Genomic DNA, 24,617 nt, shown 5'->3' with positions numbered 1-24,617 from the left:
CCTTTGCTATACCATCTTCTGTCCGTGGATTCATTCTTCGACTCCAGCGGACAAAGAATCTGGGTTCCAGTCCAAAAATTCTGCATCACTAGAAGCTGGAAAGGGCAAAGAAACAGATTCTACCCTAGAGATCCTTCCTGGCTGAAATCTTGATTTTAGCCCAGTGAGACCCATTTTGGACTTCTGAAGAACAGAATGCTAAAACAATAAATTTGTGAGTCGCTGAGTTTGTGAAAATTTGTTACAGCAGCAATAGTAAACTAATACACAAACTATGTTCCTACCCTTTGTGCTACATGCCTTAACTGTTGGATAGGCTAAACCAAGAACTCTAAAGATTAAACTCTAATCTTTCATGTCATTGAGTCTAAAGTTTTTCAGATATCATTTTCAAACCATACAGCAAAGAGTGTGAGTATTTTATTTACATATGCCTCTTAGTTTTGTGAATTTCGAAAGGATGTGGTTATGGCCTTTGACATCAGAGGGGAAGCTCAGCGATGTTGACTGAACACTGATAGAAAGATAACGCTGGAGGCAAGTTGCCTCTGAACAACTCTCTCAAGATCAACTGCCTCCCCATTGCATTCCTTGCCCTGAAGCTGTTTCCTCTGGTTGTGCTGAGGGCTGATGCCCAAGGTGCATCACTTTTCAAGAACTGGATCATGAACAACTCAAACAACTCTATCCTCCTAGAAGAACAGCTCATCAAGAAATCCCAACAAAAGAGAAGAACTTCTCCCTCGAACTTTAAAGTCCGCTTCTTTGTTTTAACCAAAACCAGCTTGGCGTATTTTGAGGACCGTCATGGGGTATGTGAGAACTTTGTGTTTTTTGTCTTTTTTAAAACAGTATTTTCTATTTAGACTGGGCTGAATGAAGATATACATGGAATAAAATAAGGACACAGGGGACACGCTCGTTATAACAGCCTAAAAATGTACAATAAGAGTAATCAGAAGAAAATGTGGAAAAAAGTCAAGAGATGGGGTGGTTGTATTAGGTGATTTTAGTCCTAAAATCTATACAAGAGTAAATTTAACATTCATTAGCTTCCCCCCCCCCCTTCAAGTTAGAGTTCAGTGTTTAAATTCTAATATTTCATGTGGCAAATGTTATGATTGGGTAGAATTTAAACTTCATTTGAAATAATTACTTTTTATGGAATGTAGATTAATAAAGTATTAGCAGTCACTGTGACCTAAGTGATGATCTTGCTCAGTTTCCTCAACGTATACTGGATGAAATTAGTACTTGGAATGGCTAAGTGATGGGATCAGCGTCAACATTTTTATGAATTCAAATCAATTTTGTTTCAATGGTCATCGCTCATCTGATATCTTGGAAAAATATTCTCTGGGCATTTAATTGTCTCAAATTTGCAAGGCACAATGGTAAACCTTTTTATCCCTTATAAACTTTTAGGAGACTAGGATTACCATGCAGTGTTAAGTGTTAAGCAGTACAGACCAGCGATTCTTATCCAGAAGATTACAGCTGCTTAGCTAAGTTAGTCTTTTCATATCTAAAGACATTCTTATATTCCATAACAACAACAATAATAAGAGCAACATAAATTATCAAAACGATGTAGTTTGCCATCTTTAGCAAATTGCAGTATGTTATAAGCTTGGCACTAGAGTTATGACATCCTGTGAAAAATATTCCTGCTACCTCTTCAGGAACAAATTCTATAATTCTGCAAATTAAATATGTTTTTATAACTTTAAATATCCATTATCATTATAATGCTGGTTGAGCCTTTTATTTTAACATGCATTTAGCTCATGGATTCCTGTCTGTTTCCCTTATTGAGATGTGCAGATGTTTTCAGCAGAACTCTGTCTCCCTGCTGGAGCAGTAGGCCAGAAAGAAGCATAGAGTTGGCTCACGGGTAGACATGATTTCAGATGCTCCCCTGTGCTTGCCGAATTTCTTTGCTAAGTGGTCACTGATGCCTGACATTTACTGAGCACTTACCACATATCAGATGCTGTGCTTAACAGAAGACAATGAAAGATTAGGGGGCCTGGTGGTATGCTGGTAAATGTTTAACAGCCATTGTAGTGGTAGTGACAGTAGAGTATTGGGGAGCTCTGCTTCCGAGTGTTTGCTGCTTCCTCTGGTATAAATACTCCCATTGTGGCCAATTTCAAACTACTGATGTAATGTCTACTAGCTCACAAAATTCCTGAAAATCTAACAGTCAGGCCCTAGCCGGTTTGGCTCAGTGATTAGAGCATTAGCCAGTGGACTGAAGGGTTAAGGGTTCAATTCCAGTCAAGGGCATATAGCTCGGTTGCAGGCTCAATTCCTGGCCTCCTTTGGGGCACGTGTGGGAGGCAACCAATCGATGTGTTTCTCTTTCTGGCTCTCCCCCTCCCTTCTACTCTCTCTAAAAATCAATGGAAAAATATCTGGTGAGGATTAACAACAACAACAACAACAATAAATTTAACAGTCAGCTTTCATGGGCCAGTATAAGCCATTTCTAGCACACTGGCAGCTACATACAAATAATCTCTGGAGAGGTAGACATCCACTAAGCAAAATGCTTAGTTGCACGTGACTGACATCAGATCCTGTTCAGGAGTGAAAGAGAGGGCCTCGGGGACTGTGTATAAGCATGGGCTGGAAGGGGCAGCATAGACGGAACAAGCCTCACAGCTTGGGGAGGCCAGGGTAGCCAACTAGAGTTGAATTCATATCCTCCCTCTATCACTTTCTTGATGTGGGTGAAATATTTACCCACAATACTACCTACCTCAAGGGATATAGAGCCCCAATACTACCTACCTCAAGGGATATAGAATATTTCATGAGAAAAGTATGTTATAAGCTTGGCATGATAATAGTACCATCTCAATCTTCTGAAAGGCCCTCAGGGGAAATGGAAAGGTTTCCCTATTTTCATGACTCTGCACCTTAGGAATCAAGCTTACTGTGCTCACCATGGCATGGAAGCCATTACCATTTACGTGGGATGGGATGAGTCCTCAAGTTCATCATTCTAGTCACTTTCTGGAAAGGGTCACCACTCCTCATGGATGCTTCCCTTTAGCCTACAGCTGATCTAGCAACAGAGCCAGCTCTTGTAACATGCGTCCATCCTAAATGAAAAATGGCAGGTGGGGAGGTGGTCCCCTTTTCTTGCTTTTATGGCTTTGACCACTGCATAGTGGTCAAAACCACTTCTGGTGCTAGACAGATCTGTGTCAAAGACCAGCTCCCCACTCAAGAGCTGTGTTGTCTTTATGTAAATTGTTTAATGCTGTATGACCCTCTAGAAAGCTATTTATGTCTTTTAAAATGATTAAACAGTTCTTCTTGATCTTGTTCTCTTTTAATGAAATGGAGGTCACAATTCTTTTAATAATAGTAGTAACTAATATTTACTGAGCACTTACCACGTGTCAGTCACCGTGCTAAATGTGGGTTGTTTCACCTAATCCTTACAATCACCCTGTGAATTAGTACCTATTATTACCCCAGTTTACAGATCAGGAAACTGAGGCAAAGAGAGTTTAAGTAACCTGCCTGAGGTTTCCTATGTCTCCGGAGCCTACACAGACTCCCTGATTAATGGAGCTGATACTATTAGCAGTTGTTATCGTAGGTAGTTTGGGACTCCACTGGGTTATTACAAAGTGCAATGCCTTCTTGTTCTGAAGTCCTCCAAGTAAGGGCAGTCCTGGAAATCAGAAACCCATGCCAAATGGTTCTTCTGCAACGAAGTGTATTATGAGCGCTATCATTTCCACATAGACTGCAGAACAAGTCCTTGTCTTCACTTACTTCAAGGAGCCCTACTATGTGCCCATAAAGAAATGAGATCCTTGGTAAACGTTGCCTCCTAAGTGCCTCTAGAATCTGTTCACTTCTCTCCATTTCCTAAGGTCACCTTCCTCGTGAAAGCTGCCAGCATCTCTTACCTGGCACTGCTGCCACCTCCTAGCTGTGTCTTTGCACCCACTCTACCTCTCCTAACACACTCCATTCTCCACACAGAAGCCAGTGTGAGCATTTAACATGGTGACAGTGAGCATGTCCTAATGCCTCTCATCAGAAACTGACTTGTCTCTTCAGCGGTTCTCTCCTTTGCCCTGAATGTGGACACCAGAATCCACAACATGGGTTCACTTGTCTCAGCTCGTGTCCCTCTTTCTCCCATCTTTCAAGATTTTCTTCAGCTTTAAGGCCTCCGCTCTAAATGTCACTTATTTGGGACATCCTCCTTGATTTCCCTAGACTAAGTCATCTCCTTTTGTTAGGCTCTGCCACAGCAACACATATGCGTTATTCAGAGCACATGCCAAAGTTGTAGTTGCCCACTTATTAATCTGGTTATTGTACCAATGTCATCCCTCACCCCATCTTCTGTTAGATAATAAGCATCATGAGAGCTGGCACCCAGTTGGCTAAAGATGGCACCACCAATGTCTAGGACAGTGCCTGACACATATTATCTATCCATTAATTATTTGTGGAAGGAAGAAAAGGAAGGAGAGAAGGAGGAAAGGTGTGAGGTATAGATACAGTTGGAGAGGTTAGAGTTACACAGATGAACCCTAACAGAACCAGGCTCAAGGACAAAAGAGTAGAAAACAAAGCAAGTGATATAGGACTTTAAACAGGAAATTCCCGAGTGTCCGAGTAAGTAAACAAGACTCCCTGGGGATAGAGTTTATGGCTTAGCTTTGAACTGAGGAAGAGGAGGGTCAGGAGGTTGGACTTTTAAGAGTTGGGTCAGAGAGACACATGTAAGAACCAAGAGGTGGGCCAGCCTCCCCGACCACAACTCTTTCTAAGAGAACCAAGCAACTCTGCTCTCTTTTTTCCTCCATCTTGTCTCCCCCTTCCCTCCCTTGCTTCCTTCCAGGTAAACCCTTTGCGGATAATATTCTTAAAGCTACCTGAGCATGTTTGCTTGAGACCTTCATCAGTCAAGCTCTCTCTCCACCTCATTCTTCCATGATTGCGTTGCCTTCTAGCTGGGCTCTCGCTGATATTTGATGCTCCATATAATCTATTATCCACGAAAAACCTGGAATAAACGTTTCCAACAATGAAGCAGATATTCTTTCTTCTGTGGCTGTTTTCAACTCTTCATCTTGTAGTCCCTAACTGTCCCTCCGATTTCATTTCACAGCACACTTCCCTGTACCCATCATGCTCCTACCCCAACTGCCTTCTTTCTGAACCTTGAACACCCCAAGGTAACGCTCCCCCTGGGGCCTTTAGACAGGGTCAGAACTGGGGTGAGCAATGGAGAAGCACACTTAACCCCCCCTCCCTTCCCCACACACTCCTGCTCACTCTCAGGGTCCCACAAGTGCAGGGTCTTTGCATTCACTGTTCTCACTGTCAGGAACACCACAGCTTTTTTTTTTTTTTTTTTTTTTGTAAGGTTCTTCATTATTTTCCATCTCTTTAAATATTTCCCCAGGATTCTCTTTCTTTTTTTCTTCTGAAGCAATAGATACTTCAATGCATCAGTATCTGCACTTATGTATTGGGTCCATTGATGTGCCTCCTTGTTTATTTTCTGTCTGTACATCCATCAGAAGGTGTTCCATGAGACCAGAAATCTTGATTGCCTTGCTCATCACTGTAGCATCAACACAAGCTGCTGGGGTGTCAGTAAATAGTGAGTGAATGAAGGTCACATAACTCCAATTGAATTCAGAAGAACAACTGGGAGCTAAAACTGTGGGCCTTGTCTAATCAGGCAAAAAAATAAAATAAATAAAAAATAAATAAAGAATCCAAAGCAGAGTGCTTTGCAATTCAAGCCCCTCAAGCCCAAATATATGCAGTTTCTATGTCTGCCTTAATGGACTTTCTTCGTGAATTGATTTTTGCCTGTGTGTTGATGTTTTGTGAAGATAGCGTCTGGCTACAGCACTTTTGTTTTGGAAGCAAATACTCCCACATTAAAATTAGATGTGATTCCTGCTGCTCAGGGACTGGTGCATCCATTAATGAGTTTCTGCAGGAAAACTAGGTCACAGAGCAATACTACAAATGTGAGGGCTTAGTTACTGACTCAGTCTGGAAGAAAGGTGTAAGTAGAAAGCATAAGAGTCTCTTGTAGTATGAGGTCCATGGAATACAAGACATCTTCATAACTAACGTAGTAATGGACCCCACAGAAAATAATTCTAAAGTTCTTAATTTTTCATTGACCAAAAAGAAAATTCTCCCATTTCCTTAACAACCAGTAATAACCATGAGTTATTACTTCCACTTGTCCATGAGTTATTAGGCCTGCTGAAGAAGGGAGATCTTTCAAGATCTCATTTCCAGCGAGATGTCAGTCTGGGTTTGCCGTCATGACTGGGGACCTCCAGAGGAGGAAACAGAAGCTCTGAAATGGTACCATGCATATAAAATTCCCCTTATAGATCAAATGTCTGCTTGGCTCCTTGAAATTCAGTAAAAATTGTCAGTATGTTAATAGAATAAAAACCTTATCCCAAGTCTTATGTTGTCACATAATCCCCATTAACCTAAAGTATTTATAAGTAGGCTTCTTACTATATATTAATATTTGTAAATTTATAATTTAATATAAACTTATGTATACATTTTATATATTAAAAGTCACAGGAATTATACCTACTTTTTATAAAAAATTCAAATAGTATAGCACTTTTTCCCCTCCAAAATTACATATGTGGTACCAAAGCTGTTTTTTTCTTTATTTATGTATTTTCACTTAACACTGTATCAAGGAAGTTTTTCTGTTTTGGTGGGTTTAGATTTATTTATTTATTTGTTCAGCAAATCTTTCTTGGGCACCTACTATGTTCCAGGCTTTGTGGTAGATGCTAGGATTACAGTGGTTAATAATCAAGACAAGGTATCTGCCCATATAAGCTCACATGCTAGTGGAGGAGACAGACAACACGCAAGCATAAATACATGATATAGACTGTGGTAGGTTCTGTGGAAAAACTAAGCAATAGCTGGGGCTGCTTGGGAAGAGGGTAGTCAGAGAAGGAATTTATATCTGATGTCCGTGGGGATGACAGATTATACAAGGGGCAGGAGTAGAAGCCAGGAAGCCAGCTGACGCACGAAGTGGTCTAGATTGGTGAACTCTTCTGATGTATTGTGTAGTATGTGATGGGCAACTCCGTTTTAACTTTCTTATAGCATCCCTCTCCCTGAGGGTACTTGATACAGAATCATTCTACTCCACATTTTGGTGGAAATGTACCTGGTGTCTAACCTGCTTCATGACCAACACTGAGCTCAGACAGTCTCTAGAAGCAAGGACTGATGAAAAGTTAGAATCAGGTTAAACTCATTGATTAACCTCAAAAGACAGAGCAGCAAGCCTTCATATATTGTTTTTTAAAAATGAACAAAAAACAACGACACAAAATGTTCTCCATAATTCTTTTGTCTGAAGACATCAACTTTAATAATTGAATTGGTTCCTTTCAGAGATATACTTATCTATTTCATGTGTCTAAACAAATTGATGAATTTTTCTGTCATCTATTGTTTGACATTTATTTCAGGTTGTTTCCAGGTAGTCAGTGAAAACACTGAAAAATAATAATATACCTAAAACAGTGCTGTCTCCTTTTTAAAATCAGTCCCTTTAGATAGAGTACCACGTGTGAGATAATAGTGTCACAGGCTGAGAACACTTATGGCCTTCCAAAGAGACTGAAGCAATGCATGGGGCCACCAAATTTACCAGAACTAATAAAAAACAGAAGAATCCACCCTGGCTGTTGTGGCTAAGTGGTTGAGTGTCAACCTATGAACCCAGAGGTCACAGTTTGATTCCCAGTCAGGGCACATGCCCAGGGTTGTGAGCTTGATCCCCAGTGGGGTGTGCAGAAGGCAGCTGATCAGTATTCTCTCTCATCATTGATGTCTCTATCTCTCCCTCTCCCTTCCTCTCTGAAATCGATTAAAAAATATATATGTATATTTTTTAAAAATCCATTGTTGTGGTCATTTTCAAGTACACTGTTTTTATATGTTTTTAATGTTATGGTAAGAAAGCAGGAAAATATATTTAATACATGGGTAAGATGATTTGATTTAAAGTTAGTACATATGTGTATAGATGAACCCACCACCTATATAGTAGGATTTAAGGGATGCCAAAAGACCTCCTACTCTGCAAAATATCAGTCTCCCTACTTGATCACCTTAGAGGATCTGAAAGGTTTGCAGGAATGAGCTCTTTGGGTTAGATCCGTGGTCGGCAAACTGCGGCTCGCGAGCCACATGCGGCTCTTTGGCCCCTTGAGTGTGGCTCTTCCTAAGCCTTAGGAGTACCCTAATTAAGTTAATAACAATGTACCTACCTATATAGTTTAAGTTTAAAAAATTTGGCTCTCAAAAGAAATTTCAATCGTTGTACTGTTGATATTTGGCTCTGTTGACTAATGAGTTTGCCGAACACTGGGTTAGATCATCAAGTGTCTTTATTAAGAAGCAAATGAAGTACACATAAACCATTTTTGACTGCTCCATAGAGGTCAGCTCTAATTTTAGACAGGGCCTAAAGGACTGAAAGCCTCAGACGCACTGCAGTTCTGTAATTCCAGAAAAGGGAAAGGAGATGAGGAAGCAACAACCTGGCAGTTTAATAGGATGAAGATCTGGCACCAATTAGCCTGGGTGACCTTGGTAATTCCTTATTCTACCTGGGATTTCATTTTCTTGTCCATAATACCAAGGGATTGGATTAGATGAGTGGTTTTCAAACTTCTTAAGCATGGAACCCTCTCTCAGTACAAAATTATACATGGCACTCCCACCCCCACATATGAAACAGGTAAAAGTGGAGAGGCTCTGCTGGAACGCCAGGACCCTACTCTCTGGGCTGCCCTTTGACCTGCAATAATCACCAAGCTGCCTTCCAAGTCTATGTCCTCAGTCTGCTCAGAGTGTAAATTGAATAGTAGAAATGGAAAGATAAGAGCCAATTTAGAAAGTTGTTCCACTTTGAGGTTAAATATTTAACATAAACAGTTAGATACTGCCCTAGTTGGTTTGGCTCAGTGGATAGAGCATCGGCCTGCGAACTGAAGGGTCACGGGTTCAATTCCAGTTGGGCACATGCCCGTGTTGTGGGCTCGACCTCCGTGGGGGGGGAGGGGGCGTGCAGAAGGCAGCCAATCAATGATTCTCTCTCATCATTGATGTTTCTCTCTCTCTCTCTCCCTCTCTCTCTCCCCCACCCTCTCTCTCACTCTCTCTCTCCCTTCCTCTCTGAAATCAATAAAGAAATATATCTTAAAAAAGAGATACTGATGGAAAATTAGATATTGATTTCTAAAGACCCTTTAAGCTCAAAAAAGTGGAAACTATGTGATTATAGCTCTCTCCAATGATATCATGAGTTCACAAATAGAGATGGAGATTATCTAAACATGGATATCTTTCCATTTATATTAAGAGTGTTATCTTAGCCCTACAAAGAACATTTTCTGCTGCACACTTGGTCTTATCTGCTGCTCCCTCACTCAACCGATTGACAAATATTAATTGAACATCACCTCTGTGCAAGGAGTTATTTCCTGAAATGCAATGAAGTTGTTATTAATTTTCTATTCTCTGGTTATCAACTTTCCAGTGCTTCAAAAGTACATGTAAAAAATGTACTCTTTCAAACTAATTAAAAATCTCATATCACTATTCTGGAAAGAAGGAGGGAGGGCTTTGAAAGAACGTTCACAGACCAGAGACAACGAGATACAAAAGGTGCAGGACACCGTGATGATCTCCTTTGTACGGCTTATAGCACTTAGTTCTTAGTTTCTGCAGAAGCCCTTTTCTCTCTGCCCAATTTGTAAGCGCATTTAAACAAACACACTTTTTAAAGGCTAGGATCACTAATATCTTTACCAAATATGAATAAGGGTTGGAACTTATTCCTGAATTATTGCTTCGCTTCTAAGATAAATACACATAAAAGTACACAGAGTTGCTTCTTTTGAATCTCTGGAGAAAGTAGCTATCACTCAAGAAGAACATGAGAGGCCCCATCATGAACTTGAACCTACATGGATACAGAGGAGCAGGTGACAGGTGCTGCCTGGCTGCTGTTTACTGCTAATGAGGTCATGAGGTTACAAGGCAGAGCTGCATCACTTTGCTCACCCAGCATTTGATATGCAGCCCTGACCCTTCTCACCTCGTCATATGACAAACCCGTATTACAATATGGTGTTTTGAAATTTTCTGACTGCTTTAAAATATTATTTTAATTTTTCTGCTTAGTAAACTTACATGCTCACTGTAAAAAAAAAACCACACAAAACTTCAGATATTATAGAAGTACTAGAGGCCTGGTGCACAAAATTTGGGCATGGGTGGGGTCCCCTCAGTCCGGCCGCCTGCACCCTCTTGCAAACCGGGACCCCGCAGGGGATGTCCAACTGCCAATTTAGGCCTGATCCCGCAGGTTCGCCTGGCTGCCTGCCTGCCTCATCGCCTCTAACCACTCTGCCTGCCTACCTCATCACCCCTAACCACTCTGCCTGCCTTCTTGATCACCCCTAACTGCTCGCTTGTCTGTCTGATAGTTCCTAACTGCCTCTGCCTCGGGTCCCTGCCACCACGACTTCATCCGGAAGGACATCCAGAATGATGTCCGGAAGGTCGTTCAGCTGTCCAGTCTAATTAGCATATTATGCTTTTATTCTTACAGATATCACTTGCATTGCAAAAGTCTGCCAAACCCCACCCAGAAGGGAGAGCCAGTGTTAGCAGTGTTCCTTCTTATATTATCTCTTTGAATTTTGCATAAACTGATCTACAGGGTATCCCAAAATGAATGCACACTTTGAATAATTATGAATTCCAATGGGTTAAATCTGAAAAGAAAGAAACATCAATTGAGCTATCAGCTGTTAAGTGTGTACACATTTTTCTGTGTCATCCTGTATATTAGATTATTTTTTCCAAAAGTGAGATGAATGCTTCATCTTTTGCTCTAAACCTGCTTTTCACATGTAATATAAATACTTTTGTCCCTCCATATGCACCAATGTTATGGCTACAGAGCAGATACAGAATGAATGGATCATAACTAATTTAACCATTTGTCTTTGGTGGATATTTAAGTTCCTCCAGGTATTTCTTTAGTTTCTATGACTAAAAAGTCTTGTGGAAAAGATGAAAGAAAAGTCAGTGTGGGATGGATCATAGTCTCCAGGCTTTTAAGTCAGCCCAGGAGCCTCGGAACCAACTACCTTGATTCCAGATCTTCCCAGAACTTTACATTTTAGTGGAGGTGGGTTCAGATGAAGCTGGGTGGGAGGGAAGGAACCAGCAACAGCTAATTACAAATTGTACTTGTGGATGCTACTTTTTCTACAGAGACAATAATAATCACATCTGCACTGGGTATCAAGCAGCGTGTTAGGTGCCTTCTTTGAGTGCAGTCATAATAACGCCAAGCTGCAGCCGTCAGCATCCCCTACTCCTAAAAAACTAAAAGAAATAAGAAGTGCTAAGGAAACTAAGCTCAGAGAACCGAGACAACTTGGTCCATGTCACCTGTCATAGGGATTCAAACCTGTCCTTTCTCCCTTCTGAACCTCTGCTTTTCTCCCCTGCGTTACAAGGGTTCCCTTTGTCATAAAAGACAGAAGGCTGAGTGAGTTGGGAGACTGGCAGGGAATTTGTGGATTGCCTCTAGCATATTTTTGCAGAAGGGCTGAAACTAGAATCCGGAAAGACCCCTAAAACTAATTTTAGAACTGATATTGTGCATTCGGCTAGGAGCATGGCAAACAACCCCCACATCAATCACTTAGGTTTCATCTCACACATCAGTTTTTATTTCAATTGTGTCACTGTGGGATTCCAGATTGGTACCATGGCTATGCTACATCCCAGAAGAGGCTATGAGCAAAATATTTGACATGTCTGGTTAAAATCATCATCAGAGCCCGGCTGGGTAACTCAGTTGGTTGGAGCATCATCCTGTACACCAAAAGGTTGAGGGTTCAATTCCCAGTCAGGACACATGGGAGGCAACCAATCAATGTGTCTCTCTCACATCAATGTTTCTCTCTCTCCCTCCCTCTCTCTCTAAAATCAATAAACATATCCTCCGGTGAGAATTTTAAAAATCATCAGAAAGATTTTCTAATCTTAAAGAAACTGATAAAGGCAGTATGTGACTACATTTACCAGTACAGTGTGATCCAGGAAAGTCTTAAATGCATCACTCCCCTTTAAGAAATATTCTCAGCTGATGCCTGGAATTCCATTATCCAAGTTTCCTCTTGGCTTAAGTCCTCTAATACCTGTCCTAATCCAAACTCCTCCGAAACAAGTGAAGCATTAAGTTATAAGTAAGTCAAGCCTCTGGTGAATGTCTATTTGAGGAAGGTTTGGACCAGAGAATTGAGAGGAAATAGAAAGCTAAAGCCCTCACATTGTGACAAAGTTGGGAAGACCAGGAAGCAGGTCGCTTTCATTGTTTTGCTCTATGTTTACAAATAATTGACAAAGTAAAAAAAAATGACTCCAGTTAAAAATTAATGCTATCTTCCCAAATGGTGGTTCTTGGTTACATATTTGCTCAGAAAAAAACATTTTCCAAGGAAAATGTGGACACCTAAAGACGAGAGAAGAGTCTTGTTTTATGGGCAGCATTTGGAGAAGGGAAGGAAGGTAACATTTGAATGATTAGTATATCATTTGAATGATTTTATTTTGCTGGTAAGTTTATGTCATTCTTTTCAGTCCTCTAAATTCAAGGATCATTATTATTCCCACTTAAAAACAAACAAACATAAAGCAACTGAGAAGTTAAGACACTGTCTCAGGTTGCACAGCTGGTCAGGCAGATGTGGGTCTTCCTGACATGAGAGTTCTGTTTCTGTCCCATTCTGCCTCACCAGAGCAGAAAGCTCAAATTCTGCTGTTTTCAAGAAGCGTAGAGATGTCCTCTCGCATGGGTACCAGACATATAACTTCTCACTAATGTATCTACTGGGCTAGCTGAGCAGCCAAGGAGCAAATGTTATGGAGCAAAGAGGAGCTATTACGCTGAGGAGCCAGGGAAAACACTCCCCTTTGAAATCCACAGGAGCATTGCATGACCAAATGTGCAGAAACAAATCTCTATTGGCTCATGACTTGGAGAAATCGGTCATGCCATTGGCTGTTCAGTGTTGGGGTTGGGGAATAAAAGCCTTCTGTGGAAAGCCAGGGTAGTGCAAAGCCATGAAGCCTAGTCATGAAGGCTCTGGAGCAAGGGTCCTCAAACTTTTTAAACAGGGGGCCAGTTCACTGTCCCTCAGACCGTTGGAGGGCCAGACTACAGTAAAAAAAAACCTATGAACAAATTCCTATGCACACTGCATATATCTTATTTTGAAGTAAAAAAACAAAACGGGAACAAATACAATATTTGTATTTGCATGTGGCCCGCGGGCTGTAGTTTGAGGACCCCTGCTCTGGAGTATTCGAGTTGAGCTTGTGTGTTTCTCTTCCACTTACGAAGAGACTCGACCCCTCTGAACCTCAACTTCCTCGCCTGTAAAATGGAGATCGTGGTTAAATAAGATGGTGCATCAAATGCCTGAAGTATAGGAAATGCTCAAAAACATTATCATTTTTTTATTTTGCCCGCCCCCCGCCTCTCTCTTTGAAAGTCACAATCCAAAAATCTATTTTATACAAAAATTAACATAAAGAGAAAGGAGATATCAAAGCCACTCACACAAGCTTGCCTTTTCACATGTATATGGGCACCTGTTGGATTGTGTTAGACACATGTCAGATGTCCCGGATGAAGCTTTAGAAAGTGAGGACAGCTTTGAACATGGCCAAGCAGGGAGACAAGGCCAAGTGAAATTCTGTGCCTTTTAGCCTGAGCAACGCAGACAGAATAACAAGAACAATGTCATGTTTTACTTGGTGTCTCTCTTTCTGGTGGCTTTTGTGTGGTTTCCTTGGAAGGTTTTACCCTGGTATTTTTTCAGAAATAGCACCGTTATTTGGGATGATTACAGGCAATCACCATTTCCCAGAGAAGGAACTATGTTTAGCTCGCTGACTGGCGGCTCCCCGGTGCCCAGCTGGGGAAAGGTACAGCTGACCTGTTGTTTAACACGTATCAGGTCTTGTAAGATCCAGGAAGAATGGCCCGGGGGCCTTTTGGAGAGACTGACCAAGAAGGATGGCTTGTGAGGGGGGAACCCACGCTCCCATCTGAGAATCAGAGTGAGTTTTGACAGTGGAACATCAACCCATCCAACAGAAGAGCAAACCTGATAGCAGGCTCACCTGACAGATGGTGAAGGCGCAAATGTCTCTTAAAATCCATGTTTGAAATCAATGAGCATTAAGAAATCAAAGGAGATCATCTGAGTTCAGAGGAGAAGTCTTTCTTGGAAATCTTGAAGCCACACTGTCCAGTAAAGTAGCCACCAGCCATGCGTGACTACTGGGCACCGGAAATGTGGCAGGTCCGAGTTGACATGTGTTATAAAATACATGATTTCACAGACTTAGTATAAAAAAGTGATATAGCTCATTATTTTTTTGTGGTGATTCCAGATGGAAGTGGTAATATTTTAAGTATATGGGTTAAACAGAATATATTCTTAAAATTAATTGTACTTGGTTATTTGTTTTTTGCCTTTTTTAGTGTGGTTACTAGAAATTGTAAATACATATTTGGCTCACATTAAGTTCTTGTCCAACAATGGGACTTGGAATCTCATGTATAATTTTTATCCCTATTCATAACTCCAGTTACCATTTACCTCCGCTCATACCCTAGTTATGATGATCTCAGGCTACTGAGACCAATACTTATCCAGAACTTTTCCACCCCAGGGCTTTCTGCTCTTACCCCCTCCCTAGGCTGCTCACTCCCCAGACCTTCTCATGTCTGACTCCTTTCTCAGCTTTCTGATCTTTTCTCAAATGCCCTCCCTCTAGAAAGGCCTGCCCTGACCACACGTTGATCACATCAATCTGTTCTATTGTCTTTATAGCACTTGTTGGTATTGATTGCCTTCCCAACTAGACTGTGAGCTCCATGAGAAAGTCTACTGTGTTCATCTCTCTGTTACTGCCTTCAGAACAGTGCCCAGCTCATTGCTGGCCTGCAATAAATATTTCCTGAATGGCTAAATGCATTAGCCTTAAATCTGATGGAGACTGGCTTCTATTCTCAGAAAACACAGGACTAAGTGAGTTCCAAGGACAAAAAAATGTCTGCAAATGGAGCCATCATATTACTGCCATGAGCCCTTTGTTGCATTTCACTGTGTGTACTGCTAAGGAAATAACCCAACAGAAATAGAAAAAACAAGATAACCTCAAAGCTTAGAGACAATGTTTACTGGTAGCAAAATGGCTGTTGAAAGGACTGCTCCTTTGTACTCTTCTGTTTTTTTAAAAAAAACAATCCAAAGACTGTGATTATGGGTAGGATCAGGGCATATATTTCTAGCTGTGGAAGACCCTAAGTGAAAAGATAGTCTGAGTCCCGGGCACATGTTTACAAGGCTTTTATAGGGAGACTGACCTCTTCATACAATGCTAGATTACAACGTGGCTGTAGACCACTGCGTGGAGCAGATGCTCGTTTTTGTTTGTATATATCCTATAAATGTGTGTGGGAAAGACAAATGCATTCCAAATGGTTAACCTTGACTGCTTCAGGATTGTGGAGAGGGTAGGATAATAAGACACTATAAATAGTTTCTTCATAGACCTCCATGTTGTTTTATTTCTTGAAATGACCATGGAGAGATTTTTGTACTTTCAAAAATAAATAAAGTAGATTTTAGAAAGAAAATTTAAACAGAAATGCCAGAAAGCTTCCCTGTACTTGATAGGAGGCACTTCTCACATTTTGACTTTTTTTTAATTAGTTCTGTGCCTCAGCTACTAAATAAAGTACAGGCCAGCAAACAATCTGGGTATCAAAAAATGAGAGGTAAAGACTGATCTCACTTCTGGCCAATTTGATGATGCCATGGCTCTCTGAATACCACCAGCCGAGTGCACTCATATATCACAACTCTCTTGTCATAGGACTTCCTGAACCTCTTTAATTGAGAGGGTATCCTTTATTGAGGGCAACTATTATAAACAATGTAATTACACCTTTTTTTTTCCTAATCAACCCTTAAAAGGTAGGCGTTATTATTCTCACTTATCAGATATGGAGATTGAAGTTTAGGGAGGTTGGTAAATTGTCCAAGATCATGAAGCTAGTTAGAATCAGAGCTCAACTTTGAACCTAGTCCTTTCCAAGCTTTTTCCTAGTTCACCACCACTTGTTTCTTTGTAAGGGATGAGGTGTAATGAAGTGTTTGTCCACTGGTTCCACAGATGAATTAAACTTTAATTTCAACAGAAGCCTAATTCTAGGCTCCTGTGAAAGGTTTCTGATCTCAAAAAGCTTTTCCCTAACTGGCCTTCCATGAGCCTAATAGTCCATTAATAGAATCTGTCCTATTGGGTAACATCCCCTGGGATCCACTCTCCAAGGACAAGGACCCTCACAAACAGGTAACATGTAACATCATTATAAGTCATGAAGACCATCGTGTGAATTTGTTTTCAAAGAAATATATCTAACAAGTTTCTAAATGAAAGAGACAAATGGGCTGGTAAGATTTTCTGGGGGTGTGGTGAAGGGAGAGTTATAGAGCAGATTCAGGAACATGCTACAGGACTGTCATTGTGGGACTGTGGACAACTAAGGGACATGGAGAAGCCAGATGTAGAACAGAAAGATACCACTAAAGGTATACATCACCATCCAGATCAGGCCTGAGCTAATTACTGACTTAATAAGGCTATGGATAGACACAAAGCAGAGAAAACTGGCACATGTGTGGCTGGTTTCCCATAGACTGTGCTACGCATCCCAGGTTCAAGTTCAGCAAATGCTGCTGTTTGTCACAAGCTCACAGATATGTAAGACACCATGCTCCATGAGTGGAAATCAGTCACCTCATCAAGAAGACGATTCAAAGAGCATGTTCTCCTAGGACTCTGCTCAGTGTCCTTCTCAGACAATGAGGGCCAAGGAGTCGCTCCTGGGTATTTGGAGGGTTGGTTTACAAACCTATGGATCTTACCTAGTAATGGATTTCCGGAAGTAACCTGGATAAAAATATTGTCTCCTCTCTTTTTAAATGGGATGTGCTTTCCCCTCCCACAGAAAAAGCGCACCTTGAAGGGCTCTATTGAACTCTCCAGGATCAAATGTGTCGAGATTGTGAAAAGTGACATTAGCATCCCTTGCCACTACAAGTATCCTTTTCAGGTAAGTCATCATGCCTGAGGGCACCAGTTCCTCATACCTTATATATGGTGGTTGAAAGTCTCAGTCATTGTAACAGAAGATGAGACAGGAATGACTCTGGTCTAGCATTAGAACTTAGACAAACGGCAGGGAAAAAGCTGCTGTGTTCTGTCGATCAATTACGCAATCATTCATTCATTCATTCATTCAACAAAGATGACAAATGACAAAATCTTGAAAAAATTGTCATTCCTCATTCTCCTTTTCCTTATGTCTTTCCTACCTCAAGGAAATTCATGGGGGGAGGGGGGAAAAACTAGCAAGGGCCCCAAGCCTAATGTTCTTTAAGTGCAGTTTAGTCATGACTTGGGGTGACCAATTGCAACTCTTGGTTAGAAATTGCTTGGGGGTGCTGAGGTTAAAAGGGATCAGATTTTACCATCTGAGAACCAACTGGCATTATGCTGTCCAATACAGTAGCCACTAGCCACATCTGAATGTTTACATTTAAATGCGAATTTATTTAAACAGTATTAAAAATTCAGCTCTGAGTCACATTAGACACATTGAATGAATGAATATTTTACATGTTCAATAGCCACACATGGCTAGTAGCCACAGATGATAGAATATTGCAATCACTGCAGAAAGTTCTATTACAGTGGTTCTCAACCTTGGCTACACATTACAATCACCTGGGAATCTTTTTAAAATCCTGATTTCTGGGTCTCATCCTCCAGAAATTCTGTTTCTTTGTTATGGGGTGGGGCCACAACATTAGTAACAAAGAAACAGAATTTCCGGAAGATGAGGCCCAGAAATCAGGATTTTAAGAAAATTCCCAGGTGATTCTAATGTGCAGCCAAGGTTGAGAACCACTGCTTTAGGTCATGACATTGCCTACATCTTATTACCACTCTTGGCATTTGTAGCTCTCCAGGAGTGGATAACTCCTTGAACATCCTTGGGTATTATTCTTGTTCGACAATCTGGGTGGCATAGAAAAGGACTTCTGTCATGCTAGAAAGGTGACTTCCATGGGGTTGGAATTTTTAGGGCTAAAAGTAAAAGGGATGACGTGTATTTTCCTGTCATTAAAATTCCAATTACAAGTGAGTGCAAGACAAAAACCGGTAAAATTCAAAGAAGTTCTGTAGTTTACTTAATAGTTTTATACCAGGATCAATTTCCTGGTTTTGAAAATGTGCTGTGGTTACATAAAAGGTTGTCATTGGGGAAAGGTGGGTGCAAAGTACACAGGAACTCTGTACTATTTTTGGAACTTCTTGGGTGTCTTACATTGTTTCAAAATGAGAAGTTCTTAAAATCCCAATTAAACATTTGTCATCTACAAAGGTAATATCTTACTCTTTCATATGCCAGAAAGACTTTCTTTCCTGAAAAATTAACATGAGAAATAAAGGTGCTATGAAGAGGAGAACTCTTTCTTCAGCTGTTTTAATTTAGTGATGGCTTACCTGGTGACAAGCAGCTTAAGCTGAGGAGGTTCACACCGTGTCTGCACAGCACCCCAAAGTCTGAATGAAAAGGACACTGGTCCCCCGATCATCCAGAGTTTGCTTTTTTGACAACAAACACTGAGACCCCATTCTTAGCCCAGGAAGCCAGATGGGCCTGCTGTCAGTCATCCATCTCCAGGCACATCACTCACCTTGAACTCTGTGTGTGTCTCCAGGTTGTGCATGACAACTACCTCCTGTATGTGTTTGCTCCAGACCGTGAGAGCCGGCAGCGCTGGGTGTTGGCCCTTAAAGAAGGTAATTACCCTCCTGTGTGACCGGGTCCTGAGATCCCTTGATGCTCTAGCAGGCTTGGGTTCCACAGTAGAATAAAGGGCAGCTGAGGCTCAAACATTTCTTCCTTTTGGTGTTGCTGGAAGGTCCGAACCTTTCACTCTGGGCCCAAATGGTAACAACCAGTACAGTGCAGGGTCAGAAAATCCAGCCCACCACTGGTTTTTGGTTTAAGGTTCCAAGCTAAGGATGATTTTTTTTAATGGTTTCATTTTAAAGGGTTATATAAGTACCTACATAATATATCAAATCTGCCTGCTGGTGAGCAACCTAAAATATTTACTATCTGGCCCTTTAAGAAAAAAGTTTGCTGCCTCCTGGTTCAGGGTGAAGAATAAGAGCATGGACCCTCCAGTTAGATGACCTGGACTTGAGTCCTGGCTCTGCCACTTGCTAGCCATGTGTGCCTGAGCAACTTCCTCCACTGCTCTGTGCTTCAGTTTCCCCATCTATTTTTAAAAGGGAGTGTAGGAGGGAATAATAATAGTGCCTGCCTTCAGAACTGCTGTGAGTAAAGCCCTTGGAGCTAGCTGGCCCAGAGTGAGCGCCCAATAAATGTTAACTAGCTTTAAACGCTGTCAGACCAGCAGCGAGGGTATTTCTTAAGGCTCACCTTTCTGAAAGCATAGTTAGAACCAGCACAGCATTTGGGTCCATGCGATGTGGAGCCAGGCTGCTAAGGTGAAAATCCCAGCTCTGCCAATTATTAGTGTGTGACTTGGAGCAAGTTCCTTGACCTTTCATTGTCTCCATTTCTAAGCTGTGAATTCTGACTGGTAACACCCATAACGTTATTGTGAGAATTAAATGGCTTAGGACAGGGGTCCTCAAACTACAGCCTGCGGGCCACATGCAAATACAAATATTGTATTTGTTCCCATTTTGTTTTTTTACTTCAAAATAAGATATGTGCAGTGTGCATAGGAATTTTTTCATAGTTTTTTTTTACACTATAGTCTGGCCCTCCAACAGTCTGAGGCACAGTGAACTGGCCCCCTGTTTGAAAAGTTTGAGGACCCCTGGCTTAGGACATGTCAGATGCATAGGACAAAATCAAAAGGAAGCACACAATCGGTGTTTCTATTATTATTATTATTTAGCTTGAAGCCCTGGTTTTACAGGAGAATGGGGTTCAATTATTAATCTGTCTCTAAGTAGCTATGGGGACTCATGGTAAGCAAGCCATTGGAAATCTCAGGAGCCACAATGCCCCTATCTGAAAAATGAGAATAAAAATGTAGGTCTTGTCTTCTCCCAAGGTTAGTGTGAGTCTCAACTGGTATATGAACAGGCAAGTGCTGGGTAAATTGGAAAGTGCTCTCAAGTATAACAGCCACAGAACAAACATGAGAAGTAATCAAAAGGGCTCAAACTGTGATCATTGCCCTTCTCCCTCTGGGAGAGGCTTTTACTCATAGGATGCTAAAACTAGGAGAAGCATGAAAGACAGTCCATCTAGTTCTCCAGCTTTTATACTGTGGTTTTTTTTCAGCAATAGAGTCTTCCCCCCACCTCACCATAACCTTACTTTAAAGCCACAGATCTAGAAGGGATAAAAGCAAAGTTGCTGTGGTTGGAAGTGGGAGAGATAGAAAAGGGGAATCCCAACTACTCAGTCTTCCCATTGCCCTAAGGCAGTGGTCGGCAAACTGCGGCCCCTTGAGTGTGGCTCTTCCACAAAATACTCCGTGCGTACAGTGCGATTGAAACTTCGTGGCCACACTGAAGGGGCCAAAGAGCCGCATGTGGCTTGCCAGCCGTAGTTTGCCGACCACTGCCCTAAGGCACTTTGTGGGGCCCACTGAACCAGTCTAATAACCTCATTGTACACTGGGGAAACTGAGGCTCGGACAAGGGTTTTACCCAACTTAAGGACATATAAGTGAGTACTAGTCACTCAGTTCACACAGGTGGGTCCAATCTCAAGGCGTTATCAAGTTAGTAGTCCTCCATAGACTAATCTGGAAATAACTCTTCTGCTGGTGCCACCCCCTTTCAGAAACGAGGAATAATAACAGTTTGGTGTCCAAGTATCATCCTAATTTCTGGATGGATGGGAGGTGGAGGTGCTGTGCTCAGCTGGAGAAGCTTGCAGTGGGTTGCGCCCAGTACGATCCAACCAAAAATGGTAAGACACTGGGAATTCCCTTTCTTCTTTGTAAAATGCATGACCTCGCTATTGGTAGAAAGTAAGAGCTCTCAGCTTCTCCGACATCAGGGGTGTCGGAGACTGGATGCAAAATTCTACATTTTTAGAAATTTCAGAGGAAAATCACCTGCCTCTACTATCGGTCTGTTGATTTTTTTTCCATCTCTATACCTCCTCCTACTCAAAGGGTGGTCCTTGGATCACCTGAGAGCTAGTTAGAAATGCAAATTCTCTGGCCCCATCCCAGGTCTTCTGGATCAGAATTTGTATTTTAACAAAATCCCCAGGAGATTAATATGCACAGTAATGTTTGAGAAGCACTGCTATAACTTTCAAGTTAGCAAATTTGAATGGCATGGTCTACTTAAATCTTAAATTTTAGGAACACCTTAAGAGGTATATAATATTTTTTTATTCTTGTTTAAAGTATTACATATGTCTCCTTTTTCCCACATTGACCCCTCCCAGGCCACTCTCACCTCCCCCAGGACACGCCCCCACCGCCCCAGTGTCCGTGACCATTGGTTATGCTAATATGCATGCATACAAGTCCTTTGGTTGATCTCTTACCTCCCTCCATTATATTTATTTTTTTATAGAGTCATCACATCACACAAGTATTAATTACACAAGTTCAACTCTATACACTTGGAGAGGGAAGAAAGTAAAAACAAAACAACTGCTTATTTTGCTCTCTGGCTCCTCCCCACTTCCCCTTCAAACTTGCCCTGGCCCTCCACAATGTCAGAGAAAAGGAGGCCACAGCTTACATGCAAAGTGAAAACAAAAGAAACTGTTGTTTGGCCTGCGAGGTCAAGGGCTCAGATCCTGGGGATGGGGGTAAAAATGGACCCTGCTGTACCTAAAAAACTCGATTTTACTTTATATGATGACTTGGAGACCTGAACCCCCAATAAAGTGCGGCTCCACTCTGATGCACTTTTATATGCAATATGCTCCCGTTCCTGGGGTAGAGGATGTGATGTTAAAGAAAGAGGGGACTGAGGGGTTCAGGATGCTCAAGGTCACACAGCTAGGAAGTGTTCTGCAAAGCCATTGTTGAATAGGAATGATGGAATTTTTTGCTCCCATTCCCCTCACCTCTCAACCTCTTAGCCCAATTACCTTTTCTCATCTGTCAATTTTTTTTTTTTTTTTGCACTAAAACCTAATACCTCAGATTGACAACTCAAGGCGGATGTGTTAAATGTGACACATGGCTGGATTTTCCGTGGCTTCCTGAGTCATAGTCCATTTTAGTACCAGTTTAAAAAACACTGCTTCTCACCCTCCACCTTGGAAGAGAAAGTTCAAGGTTACCAGTCCCTTGGCCCAGAAGAATACTGTTTATCTAATTTTAGAAATCAATGATCCTCTGCATTAGCCCTGTTGACCATACTCATGAAGATGATGAGTATTTAATGAAAAGGAAGTGGAAAGTTTTATATGGGTGGAATTGACCACAATGACAGGCCTCAGGGAGTGAAAACCCTTCCCAAAACCAGAAATCTGGTGTCCAAATTCCTGCCAGCACCTTGCTGTGGGCCCCCAGGTGAGTCACTTGGCCATTGAAGGACCCTAACATCTTTATCTCTGAAATGGTCAGGGAAGCTTTAGGGGGCCTAAGATGAAGTATTCTCTAAGCCCCTTTCCATTTTTGAAATTCTTTGAATCTGTGTTTCCATTTGCTGTTTCCACCATGCATGTCACAGCTGTATCGCTTCAGGGTGAGCAGTGTTTCCCTCCACTGAGTGGTGGACACGTGACTGAGGTGTGAGAACCATCGGAATGACTCACCAAATGACACCTGGGGAGCTGGTCATGCTGAGCTTCTCCCCACTTGAACCCAGGGCAGTCACTTTGCCAATGGTCCTACTTCTGCATGGCTACCTAGACCATGTCCCCACCTGACCGTGCTTTCTTTATACTCTTTTAGACTTGTTTTAAATAGCTATGTACCACGGCTTTGACAGAGCTAATAGAAGAATCTGAGAACATACCACGCTGTGCACACAGCACATGATCATTAGCTTTGGGCGAAGTCTCATAGGATTCCTGTGTTGGGCACACATACAGGGAAGGGGCCAATTCCACAGACCTCTGGGGTGAAAAACAGTTGGGGGTGAGTCCCAGCCCCATCACTTCCTTGCTATGTGACTTCACATATGTTACTTAACCTATCTGCATCTCTCTGAGTCAGTTTTCTCATCTGTAAAATGGGGACAATGATTATAAGTAGCTACTTTGTGGGGTTGTTGGGAGACTTGGGTTATGCAAAGCTCTTAGCACAGCTTCTGGCACTTACTGAGCTCTCCATAAGTGGCTATTGTGTCTACTAGTCTTTCTTATCTGTGGACAGAAGAATGAAGCTGAGATATAGCAGTATGTGTATGTATGTCTGGGAAGCAGGAGAGGTGATTGAGTAAAAATGGACCCTGCTGTACCCAACCCACAGCAACACTTATTTTTGCAACCAGAACTGGCCTTGATCTCACCACATACCAACTTCACACAGAGGGCAAGGAAGGAAAGGGAAGAACAAGGCCAGAGGAAGAACGAGATCAGTCACAGAATGTTCAGGGCCAGAAGGGCCCAAGGCCGCGCAGCTGGTATGTGGTGGAGCTGGGGTGAGAATGCCAGTCTCCTGGCTCCAAGTTCAATGCTGAGTAAGAAGCATGCTTCCTATTATGTTAGTTTTCCCTCTTCTCTGTGAATTGCATACCCAATACCCAACCCTGCCCTTGCTCAAGGAGTTAGCACAAAAGGAGGTGAACCTCCTCTTACCACATCCCTGACACAGGCTGTCCAACATCAAGTCAGCCTCATGCAGAGATGAGGAACTCACCACCTACTTATGCAGCCCAGTCCCCTCTTATCTCTGATTGTTAGAGACATCTTTGAATTGAGCAGAAGCCTGTGAACGGCCTCTTATATGCCACCCACACACGCACACTTCGTCCATGGATTCCAGGCCTGACTTTCCAGGGTCTCAAAAGAGAAATACTGAGAGATGGGGAAAGAGATGAAAAGAAAGAGAGAGAAAGAAGAGAGAAGAAAGGAGGACAGAAGGAATGGAGAGAGGAGAGATCAAGAAAGGTGTTAGTGTGTGCTGTGTGGAGGAGGCAGCAAAAACACATACTCAGAGGCCCTAAGGTAACTAAAAGTGGATTTCAGCCTTGGTGGCCGCCCCCTCTCCCACCTCCTCCTCTAGCCCACAACAGCATCAGGAAGCCAGTGAGTCACTGTCCCCCTGAGTCAGCCATTCCCACTCCTGGGCTTAGCAGGTGCCATCGTGGAAGTCTCCAGGAAGGACACAAGCCTAATCCCTGTCACAACTTTGGGGTTAGGCTTTGCCTGGACCCACAGAAAAAGAGGCCTGGAATATTGG

At 42.0% G+C, this 24,617-nt stretch overlaps 1 protein-coding gene across 2 annotated transcripts in view; it reads left to right on the top strand.

Annotated features, from left to right (window-relative positions):
- Window positions 1-574: 574 nt before the first annotated feature.
- Window positions 575-24,617, top strand: part of ITK (IL2 inducible T cell kinase) — a 55,636-nt gene continuing 31,593 nt past the window's right edge. For both annotated transcript variants that reach the window (XR_011471496.1, XM_070414520.1), the window contains exons 1-4: window positions 575-812; window positions 17,183-17,287; window positions 18,963-19,044; window positions 21,080-21,208. Coding sequence is in view for 1 of the 2 variants with exons in the window: in XM_070414520.1 (XP_070270621.1) it covers window positions 666-812; window positions 17,183-17,287; window positions 18,963-19,044; window positions 21,080-21,208 (463 nt within the window). In the remaining variant the exon portion in view is untranslated. The remainder of the gene's footprint in view (window positions 813-17,182; window positions 17,288-18,962; window positions 19,045-21,079; window positions 21,209-24,617) is intronic.

Source organism: Myotis yumanensis, unplaced genomic scaffold (genome assembly GCF_028538775.1).
Source record: "Myotis yumanensis isolate MYYU_CA2020_CCGP unplaced genomic scaffold, mMyoYum1.0.hap1 SCAF_5, whole genome shotgun sequence".
NCBI classification, from domain to species: domain Eukaryota; kingdom Metazoa; phylum Chordata; class Mammalia; order Chiroptera; family Vespertilionidae; genus Myotis; species Myotis yumanensis.
The sequence above is the reverse complement of the archived record's forward strand: the minus strand, read 5'-3'. Positions and strand labels throughout refer to the sequence as shown.